The 10,653-nt window shown below is 52.6% G+C and overlaps 1 protein-coding gene and 1 non-coding gene across 2 annotated transcripts; both read left to right on the forward strand.

Annotated features, from left to right (window-relative positions):
- Positions 1–2,203: 2,203 nt before the first annotated feature.
- On the forward strand, positions 2,204–2,310 carry LOC129072605 (U6 spliceosomal RNA). Its single transcript, XR_008529362.1, has one exon. It is a non-coding gene; the product is annotated as a U6 spliceosomal RNA (small nuclear RNA).
- A 2,517-nt stretch (positions 2,311–4,827) lies between these two features.
- PRSS57 (serine protease 57) lies at positions 4,828–10,201 on the forward strand. Its single transcript, XM_054575964.1, has 5 exons — positions 4,828–4,906; positions 5,291–5,444; positions 6,802–6,946; positions 8,454–8,717; positions 10,001–10,201. The coding sequence occupies exons 1-5, from the start codon at positions 4,828–4,830 to the stop codon at positions 10,199–10,201; spliced, it is 843 nt and encodes a 280-aa protein (XP_054431939.1).
- The last annotated feature ends 452 nt before the right edge of the window (positions 10,202–10,653 follow it).

Genomic DNA, 10,653 nt, shown 5'->3' on the forward strand with positions numbered 1-10,653 from the left:
CTCCCCGAGGTCCGTAGGCCTGGCCTGTAACCTCTTTGGAGCCGTGCCCGGTTCCCCGCCCGGAGTCATTCATCCCATGTCCGAGCGGTCTGATGCTGGCGGCCAGGCTTGGTCTCTGCTCTGGCCCTGGCAGTGATCTCCCCAAATCCCGCCCCTCCCCAGCCCCGGGTCCAGAGGGTAAGCGGGTGGGACGAGAGGGGGGCGAAGAACGGATGGGACTCCAGGGAAGGTCCGGGAGGCCGCTCCGAGGAGCCGAGTTCTCTGCTGCAGCCTGGAGGTCTGGAAGAGGAGGGTTCAGGCGGAGGCCGCTGCAAGTGCAAAGGCGTGGCGGTGGGACCAAGCCAGGCCCGTTTGAAGAGGAATGATGATACGGCAATTCCGGACGTTTCTGAGCACTTGCTGGTAGCGGGTCTGGGTCCTAGAGTTGGAGGAAGGTTAATGATTTAAATCTGCCTCAGCTTCCACAGCACACACTGCAGGCCTCTTGGCCAGAGTGAGTGAGGTGGATAGAAGAGGGAGCGAGGAGAGCTCAGGCTTTGTCCCGAGGGCGCTGGGGAGCCACAGCAGAGTTTAGAGCAGGAAAGGGACCAACCCGGTTTATTTATTTATTTTTCAAAGGAAAGTGTGTGTGTGTGTGTGTGTGTGATTTATTTATTTATTTTTATCTTTATTTTTAGAGAGAGGGGAAGGGAGGGAGAAAGAGAGGGAGAGAAACATCCATCAGTTACCTCTTGCTCGCCCCCACCTGGGGACCTGGCAGCAACCCAGGCTTGTGCCGCTGCTGGGAGTCAACCAAGACCCTTTGGTTCACAGACTGGCACTCAATCCGCTGAGGCACACCAGCCAGGGCCAGTTTATTTTTTGTTAAGGCCCCTTTGGCTGCCGGGGGGGAGTGGATCAACAACGGCAACGCAGAGAGGCTTGGAGGCCTGGAAGAGGCTGAACTGGGCCCCCCAGGACACGCAGAGGCCAGAGAAGGTGGAGAGGCGGGTGGACGGTGGATGGATCTTGAAGGGAGAGCTGACAGTATTGCTACTTATGGGATGTGGGATGACAGGCATTGGTGTCCCCCCATTTCCAGATTGAACCGCTGGGAGGACAGGTAGACATGGATGGGGTTGAGGGGACAGCAAAGGGTGACGTTGGGTGGGCAGCTGGCTGCCCAAGTTGTTTACAGGGAGGCCTGGCCTGAGCCAGGGGGAGTCTGAATAAGATCGTGTGAGGAGCAGGCACAGGCAGAAGACAGAGGCAACCCGTTCCACTGCCCTCCCCGGATCTCTCACAGTCTATCCTGAGTCCTTCGTGCTGCGTGTGTCGTTGTGTGGATCCCACGGACCAGGAGGGGCAGGACCTGTTACTGCCATCATGTAGCCTGGACCTCCTAACTTCCCACGCTTTTTTTAAGAACGATAGTCCCCTGTCCCCAAACACACTTACTGGGGTCTGGCTGGGGGGAAGGGCAGGAGAGGAAGATTCTTCTAAACCCCTTTATTTTCTTGTAAGTAAAATGGTTCTACTCAGCAGGTGCTTAATAAATGGGTGTGTGTGCAGAGGAAAATAACTTTGGATGGGCTGCAGGGAAAGATGCATCAGGACGCACCCAAAAAGGGTAGGGCCACTTCTACCTCTTTCTTTACAGGCCTTTTTTACAATGAATGTGCATTCATTTGGGATTAAAACAATGAGAAAAATTAGCAAATTTAGAATATAAAAAAGGACGCGAGAAACATTAGGGGCCCTGAGCTTGAGTCCTAGCTCAGAGCCACATGTGCTATGTGACCCTTGGTCTGTTTCTTAACCCGTCTGAGAATCATTTCCCCATCTCTGGGGCCAGCTAGAAGAGTAAATGAAGTGAATACACAGGAGAAGTTTGGAGCAGGGTCCAGCACACAGGAGCTCAGGGTTTGACAGACTCTTTCTGTAAAGGGCCACAAAGCAAATATTTTCAGCATTGCAGGCCTAGGCCTCCCATTGCAACGTGAAATCAGCCAGAGGCAATACATACACATACTGCTCAGCAGAAGGGAGCTGGGTCCATTCATTCCAAAAAGATTTATTGAGCACCTACTGTGCGCCTGGCAGTGTTAGGTGCCACGGATGCAGAAGCCTTGTGCTCAGAGAAATGGCATTTTTTGGTGTACTAAGTAAATGATTCAAGATCTGCGGGATGCTGGATGCATTTTGTTTAAAAATAGGAGGAAGAGTGCTCACTTCGGCAGCACATATACTAAAATTGGAATGATACAGAGAAGATTAGCATGGCTCTTGCACAAGGATGACATGCGAATTCATGAAGCGTTAAAGAGAAAAAAAAGAAAATAGGAGGAAGAGGAGGAGTGTGTATAGACTGCTGGGACCATCTCCCCTCCCCACAAACCATCTACACCTTTCCTAGCCCAGCTTTCCAGGGCGTCCATCTCCCTCAGATCAAAACCCACATTCCTCCTAGAAGCTCTCAAGTGACTGCCTGGGGACTCCAAGCCCCCAACATCCACACCCCAGACTCAAGCATGCATGCAGTCACTTCCAGGGGACTGGCTGGAGGTGGCAATATATGAGCTGGGGAAATCCAGCCAGACCAAGATGGTGGGGAGAAGCATCCCAGGTAGCAGGGACAGACCTCAAAAAGGTATGGACATGTGCACTGGCTGGTGTGGTTCAGTGGGGTGAGTGCCCACCTGCGAAATGGAAGGTCAGTCCCTGCTCTGACTCCCTGTCAGGGCACATGCCTGGACTGCAGACCAGGTCCCTGACTGCGGGCATGTGGGCGGCAACCGGTCGATGTTTTTCTCACACATCAATATTTCTCTTTCTCTTTCTCTCTGTCGCTAAAAAATAAAATCTTAAAAAAAGGAAAGAAAAAGCATGAGGGTGGAGCTAGGCAGGCTATGTCATGAACAAAAACAGTGGCCTTGAGCGGACTTTTCACCCCCTCACCCTCCAGAGAGGCATCCACATCTCCCGTTCCCTACCCTTCTCCACGCAAGGTGCTGCAGCTCCTGTCTGTGCGGGGCCCCGCTCCCTTTCTGGACCACTTGCAAATACGGTTTCTATGATGATCTCCCTTCCTCTCCCACTTATTTGGCCACCTCTGCTTATCTAGGATGTCGCCATCCCCAGCATCACCTGCCCCTGCTCTGAGCCCACCTCACAGCTGTGGCTGCCCCAAGACATTCTTTGGGGCCCTTGGTCTCCAGGGGAGTGGGCCCTCAAAGCCCACTCCTCTTCTGTCTTTGAGTCAGAGACCCCTTTGCCTCTCCCTAGCCTTGACTCCAGCTCATGCCTTGTGTCTCCCATCCCAACAGTGCCCAAGAAGGGGTAAGCTGGACATGAAAGGGACTATATCCCAGAGGAAAAGGGCTCTGGAGCTCCCCCTCCCTCAGCTTCATAACCCCAAACCTCAGGCCCAGACCAGACTGGGCCCTTTGCAGAGCAGCATGCCAGAGCCTCGACCCCCACTGTCCTGGCCTGCTCCATGGCCCTGGGAGCCCTGGACTTAACAGGTAAGGGGGATGGGGACTTGATCAGGCTGCCCAGTTCAGGCTAGTTCAGCACTGGTCCATCTGCATGTCAGCGGAACCCAAATTCACTTTCCAGGGAGGCTGTGTCTCTGCACCTGAGAGTTCTCAGAAGAGAAATTAATATGACCATGAGTTGATCTCCTCAATATATAAAGAGCTCCAACAAATCAATAACAAAAGTCTTTAGTAAAGGGAGCTGTCATTGTCATCATCATGATCAACATTTTGTTGAGTCTGCTCTGACTGAGAAAACCACCCAAATCTTCCATGCAAAGACCTATCAAGGACTATAGTCCAGGAGTTTCGGGTTCAAGACCATCTTACATGTAGCCCCAAACAAGCCAGCCTCAGCTTCAGAAAACACTGGCCCTTACCCAGCTCATTCTTCAGGGCTTCTGGGAGCTTGCTTAGCTGGAACCATGAAGGACAGTTGCCTGTTTCATAACTGCTTATCGGATGGGAAGGAAATGGGCCTACCTATGGGTAAAACTGGCCCCTGATAGAGGCAATAGCCATCCTGAGGCTGCAACCCTGGTCCCCTCACTCCCTCTCTGTGCGGCCTTGGCCAAGGCACTTAACCTCCCTATGCCTCAGGTTCCCCATCAGTGACAAGAGGATGGAAACAATACTGACATCCTCAGGTCACCTCAGGACTAAATGAGTTTTCACGTATCTGAACCTTCGGTTGATATTTAGAATTTATTTTAAATCCTTACCCGAGGATATGTTTTTTCAAAATTGATTTTTAGAGAGAGGAAGGAAAGGGGGGAACATCTGTCTGTGAGAGAAACATTAATTGGTTGCCTTCTGTATGCACCCTAACCAGGATCAAACCCACAACCTAAGTATATGCCCTGACCAAGGATCGAACCCACAAACTTTTGGTGAACCAGGACGACACTTCAACCAACTGAGCCACGCATCCAGGGTGTCAGTTGATATTTATACCAACCCTCCCAGGGCATGTGGTTGGAAGAACTGACCAAGATGCTGGGTAAATTGGGGACAGAGAAGGTAAGTGACCTCTGGGGTCACAGGGACCGGCAGAGCCAGGGTTTGCTTGGGCAGGCAGCCCCCTGCTCCCCTCTACTGCCCTGTCTCCTCCCATCAGTTATGATCAACAACCCCAAGGCAGTTGAATCTTTGGTTTCCCAGAATCACCAGTTCAGATCTGATCGTTGCTGATGGGGCCTGGCAGGGCCTCCAACCACAGACCACAGCTGGGCTCCCCCTTTCCGGGCCGTTGAATGAGAGTAAGGGCCTCAGTCCTCAAAGCTCTCCAGGGAGACTGTAGCCTGCGCCAGCCATGGGGCCTGGGGCGGGGGGCTGGGACCACCTGTCGCTGACCATGGCCACTGCCCTGATGCTGTTCATGAGGCCTCCAGGTGAGGGTCGCCGGGCACCCCATACAGGCGCCCCATCCATCAACTCTCTGGGTGCCCCAAGGCCCCAGCTTGATGTAGCTACACAACCCCTAGCCGGTCACGCTCTGGGGCCTCAGCAGGGAGCGGGGCAGGATGCCCAGCTGGGGCCTTGACCAGGCCCAAGCCCAAGTTTCCTGGCTTTCAGCCCTCCTCCCAGCACACTCAAGGGGCTTCTTTGGGCTCTTTGTCAGTCGCTCTCTTGTCCTTCTGCGTCTCTCTTTCCATCTCTGTTTCTGCCCATCTCTGACTCTCCCCCAACTCGACCCCTATCCCATCCAGTGCCTGAGTTGCCCCAATTAGTCTTCTTCCTGCACTAGCCCACATGCTTCCCCTTCCCTCCTGCAGGCTCCTGGGGGGCCAAGATCATTGGGGGCCGAGAGGTGATCCCACACTCCCGCCCCTACATGGCATCAGTGAGCTTCGAGGGCCAACATCACTGTGGGGGCTTCCTGCTCCACGCCCGCTGGGTGGTCTCAGCTGCCCACTGCTTCAGCAACAGGTGAGCCCACCCTGGGGGCCCTCCTCCTGCCTGTTGCCACTGGAGACCCCAGGATGCTCTGGATATAGTGTGGGGGTGGAGTGGTGAGGGGTGTTCCTGGTGTGGGCATTGCTACATTCCAGGAAGGGACACCATTGGGATGGCCAGACCCTACCCCCTTCCCTGCAGGGCTCTTGAAGGAGGAGGCATCTCAGTGGGGTCAACCTCATGGGACAACAAGGGAAAAGGGTGGAGTCCACAAGAGAAGTACCAAAGGAGCGACCTCTATGACAATAAAAAGAAGTTATCATAGTGGTGCTTGATCTAAGTATATATCTTGAATATTTTTATATATTTATTTTTATAGAAGGGAGAAAGGAGGGAGAGAGAGGGAAAGAAACATGGACGTGCCAGAGAAACCTCCTTTGGTTGCCTCTCACACACTCCCAACCGGGGACCTGACCTTCAACAAAGGCATGTGCCCTGACTGGGAATCGAACCAGTGACTTTTTGGTTTGTGGTATATCGCCTATCCAACTGAGTCGCACCAATAGGGGCAACCTACATTTTTATGATAGTTATTAACATTAATATTAACATTATTGGAAGAAGAACTTTTCCTCCACCTTTTCCAGGTTCTTCCAGATGGTCTAATAATTAAATCTACATGAGACAGAGTAACAAGAGAAAATTACCAAATTTAATACATGCATGCATATGGGAGTCCCACATATATGAGGGAGAGGCCCCACAGCCATGAGGGGTTCAGGGACAGAAAGGACAGATGAGGCATATATGTCACCTGAGCAAGGGATGAGGTCAGGTGCCTGAGGCATCAGAGGGAAGAAGAGTCATCCACGAGACCTTAAGAAGAGCAAGTGCTCAGTAATTAGAAGATTGCCCTGCCCTCTCCATGGGCCATAAAAAGTTATCTCTGGTGATAACTCTCGCTATGGGTGAGCCTCCCGATTTAGATTCATGTAGATGGTTAAGCAAGAGGTAGAAACTTCGTGTGAGCCTGAGAGGTCTGGATGGCCTTCAGTTCAAAATAATCCACATGCCAAAGGGACACATATTGGGGAGGCCTGTTCTGAACCCCCTCCAGAGGTACTATTATAATTGAGATGGGAATTATAATAAATACAATAAATATTCTAGTCATTCTAAGTATAGTTTATAATAGTCATTAGAATTAATATTGCAATGATTAGAGTTAATACTATAATTGAGGTGGGAATGGTAACAAACATAATTATTATCGCAGGGCTGGCATCAGGATTAAGTAGATTGCTGTGCACTGGCTTTGCGGATGGAGACACCAAAGCCCATGACAGCAGCCCTCAGCCCAGTCTCACTCACTGTACCCCTCCCCCGGCAGAGACCTCCGAAAAGTTCTGGTGGTGCTGGGGGCCCATGCCCTTCGCACTTCAGAGCCCTCCCAGCAGGCGTTTGGCATCTCAGCTGTCATCAGTCACCCTGACTACCAGCCCGCAGCCCATGCCAATGACATCTGTCTGCTGCAGGTGAGTTTCGTGGTGGTCGGGGGCAGGGGAACACGGGGCACAGTCTGACCTGGCCCAGCCACCTCTATAATGACTGGACATGTTTTAGGAAGAGTTGGAGGGTCCTGAAATGTCTGAGTCGGGTTAAGTCTTTGCTCACATGTTGCCTTCTCAGGAGGCCTCTCTGGACGACCACCCCATCCTGCAACCTGGCCATGTCCTGCCTTTCCCCTGTCCCTGTTCCACCTTTCTTTTGTCCAGCACAGCTGTCACCTGCTAGCAGCACCTGCACATTTGCTACTTCACCACTTTTCACTGTCTCCTCTTGACCTGAGGGCAGGAATTTTTACCTTGTTTGTGACCGCTTCGGGCACACAGCAGGCGCTCAATGTTCAGGCTGAAAGCGGGGATAAATGAGGTACCAGGGCCATGAAAGACCGCCCTTACACTCGAGCCCTGCTTGGGGTTTTCTGGCCAGGATGCGACTCCCCCCATAAATGTGAGTTTCCCTCTGCCCTGCGATGAGCTGTGCCCTTTCAGACCACCCCTCCCTGCAGCTCCCACCAGGCTCCCCAAGTTCCACTCCAGCCACCCCTAGATCCTCTGTTTTAAAGGGAGAATGTCCCAAACTTGCTCTCCAAATGTGGCAAAGAATTAAAGTGGAGAGATACTCAACAAGACTGAATAGGTCCCTGCGAACAGTAGGATCTGGGGTGCAGGGTTCTCTTGGCAAATAAAAAGGGAGCAGTCAGTGTTAACAGCCAAAGCCTGAATTTTACTCACTTGTGGAATTCCAAGGCCTGGAACCTACTGCTCTGACTTACCCACCCCATCGTATGGTTGTGGGCGGTCAGGGATGCGCCCAAGGTCAGGGAGTACCAAAACCAGGGGCCCAAATCATTCATTCCATAACCGCTGACTGAGTGCCGCTGTGTTCTGGTCGGCATGGACACAGCCATAAACAAACCCTAGGGCTGACCCCCTTAGAGGGTGGCAGCTGGGTAAGCTGGCTTTGACAGGAGCACATGGGAGCCCAGAGGAAGCACCTACCCTTGCCTGGGAACCTTGGAAGGTTCCCTGGAGGAGATGATGTCTAAGTTGAGACCCAAAAGCTGGATAGGAACGGTGTTACAGGTGGGGGTTACAATGTGAGCAAAAGTGTGGAAGTGGGCCCAGGGCATGGCATTAAATTCATTCTGGCTGGAGAGGAGGGCTGAATGAGTGGCGGGGGGGAGAAGAGGTTTTATCTTGAGGGCAATGGGGAGCCATGGGAGGGCTTACAGCAAGGAAAGAGATGACAATTAGGAAGATGCTTTGGGCAGCTAAGGAGGTGAGGGGAAGCCACACTCCTGGTCTGGGTGAGTGAGGCTTGACGGAGAGGGGCACTTGGTGGTAAAAGCAGTGGACCTTCTGGCAGTTGTTGCTTTCTCTGTACAAGACCAAGAGACCAGGTGTCACAGATGGGTAAACTGAGGCAGGAGCAGTGGTGATGGTTTGGGTGGTCAAAAACTCAGTGTTCTCTCTGCAGCTGAACAGCTCTGCCATCCTGGGTCCTGCAGTGGGACTTCTGAGGCTGCCAAAAAGAGGCTCCAGGCCACTCAGGGCTGGGACGCGGTGCCGGGTAGCTGGCTGGGGCTCTGTGTCCAACTTTGAAGAGCCGCCACCTGGGCTAATGGAGGCCGAGGTCCGTGTGCTGGACTTGGATGCCTGCAACAGCTCCTGGAGGGGCCTGCTGAGACCTGCTATGGTCTGCACTCGCAGTGGGGACCAACGGCGACGAGGCTTCTGCTCAGTAAGATACTCATTCTCTGTCCCTCCCACTTACCATATGGGGAAACCAAGGCCCACAGAGAAGAGTCAGGCCTGGGCAGAGGCTTGGGAACTCAATCCCAACTTACTTTTGATCGGACGGGCCTCACCTGAGGCCCAGGGTCACAGGGCTACCATGTATGGCTTGTGCATGCAGGTTGTGCATGCACAGAGCTACAGATTTGTGTGTTTATAAGCAGTATCCAGTAGGGGGCAGTAGCAGGTCTCAAGGAAGGAGCTCCTGCTCCTAATACCTTGTGTGCACTAATGGTAACCCTGGCCCTAGTACAAAGGAGAAACTCAACCTGGAGGGTTTTTTGTTCCAGACAAGAGAGTTCAGTGGTTCAGAACACAGGTCCTGGAGCCCAACTGATCCAAATCCAGACTATGCCACTTTCCAGATGTGTGGCCTTGGAAAATCACTTTTCTGGCCCTCACTTCATCTTTCTCCATTTATAGAACTACCACCTCATAGGGGTAGAGCTACCAGTATTCCAGATGACATTTAGGGTGCTAGGACCAGGAGGTGAGGGGAAGGGAGAAGGCAGGAATTTTAGGGTATTCTTTAGGGTATTTTTAGGGTAGGAAGGCTTTTCTAAGGATAGCACCTTTGAGCTAAGGCATAAAGGAACCTTAAGATCTAAGGGAAAGTATGCCAAGTAGGGAGGCAGTCACAGGGCTGCCATGCATGCACAGTTGTGCAGGTCTGTACTGCACGAACTGGGGCCAACTTCTGTTTATACAAGCAGTGTCCAGTAGGAGGCAGTAACAGGTCTCAAGCACACGCAAAAGCTTGCAGGGGGGTCCAACATTTTGGTGCCTCTTGGCCACACTGGAAGATGAAGAGTTGTTTTGGGCCACACATTAAATACATAGTGACATGTGATCACGCACACACAAAATCTCATAATGTTTTAAGTAAATTTACGATTTTGTGTTGGGACGTATTCGTACCCATCCTGAGCCGCATGAGGCCCACAGGCTGTAGGTTGAACACCCTGATAGAGGCTGGGGAGCTTGGCTTACTCGAGGAACAGCCAGAAAGGCTGGTGAATGAGGGAGAGAGAAGGGCAGACAGGTGAGTGGGATCCTCAGGGTCTTGAAGGCTGAGGTGAGGGGTTTAGTCTTTGCTGTAAGAGCACTAGAATGTTGTGGGAAGGCTTGACAGGCAGGAAAGGGTCCTGGTGGGTTTTACAGGCAGAAGCTCCTTCAGGCAAAATGAAGCGGAGAGAAGAACCCCTGACCTCCCCTTTCCCTCCATTCCAGGCAGATTCCGGTGGGCCCCTGGTGTGCAGGAACCGGGCCCATGGCCTTGTTTCCTTCTCCGGCATCTGGTGTGGTGACCCCAAGACCCCAGATGTGTACACACAGGTGTCCACTTTCGTGCCCTGGATCTGGGATGTGGTTCGGCGGCACCCGCATGGTCCCCAGCTCAGTTCCCCACCCAGGACCACTGGGGTCCCATAGGAGCTGCTTGAACCACAGCAGCACTGGGTACACAAATGAGATGACAACCAATGCAAACAGCTCCAGCCTGGAAAATTCCATGTCTGGGGCAGGGGGTTCATGGGGCCCCCAACCCAAGAAGCTTGGGTTGCAGTGTGGGCATCAGTTACAAACAAAAAGGGCCAAAATAACTGAATAAATGGTAACTAACTAACCAGATACAATGGTCTACCCACAGTCCTTGAGCTTCTTGGCCTTAAAGTGGCTGAGGGTTCAGCTAAGTCACTCCCTCCCTGAGCGACTTCCTTGGCCTCCTTTCTCTCCCACTCGCCCCCACCACCCCACCTACCTCAGCCCTCTCTCTGATGGCTGCCCACTGCCCAGAGATGGAGACTGAGGCCCAGAGATGGACAGTGGCTGCCCCAAGGACATATGCTCATGTTTCCTCTAAATGCTTTCAGAGGTCCCCGCTT

The sequence above is a fragment of the Pteronotus mesoamericanus genome, unplaced genomic scaffold, assembly GCF_021234165.1.
Source record: "Pteronotus mesoamericanus isolate MK-2021 breed Mesoamerican mustached bat unplaced genomic scaffold, CSHL_Meso_final contig_32, whole genome shotgun sequence".
NCBI lineage: Eukaryota > Metazoa > Chordata > Mammalia > Chiroptera > Mormoopidae > Pteronotus > Pteronotus mesoamericanus.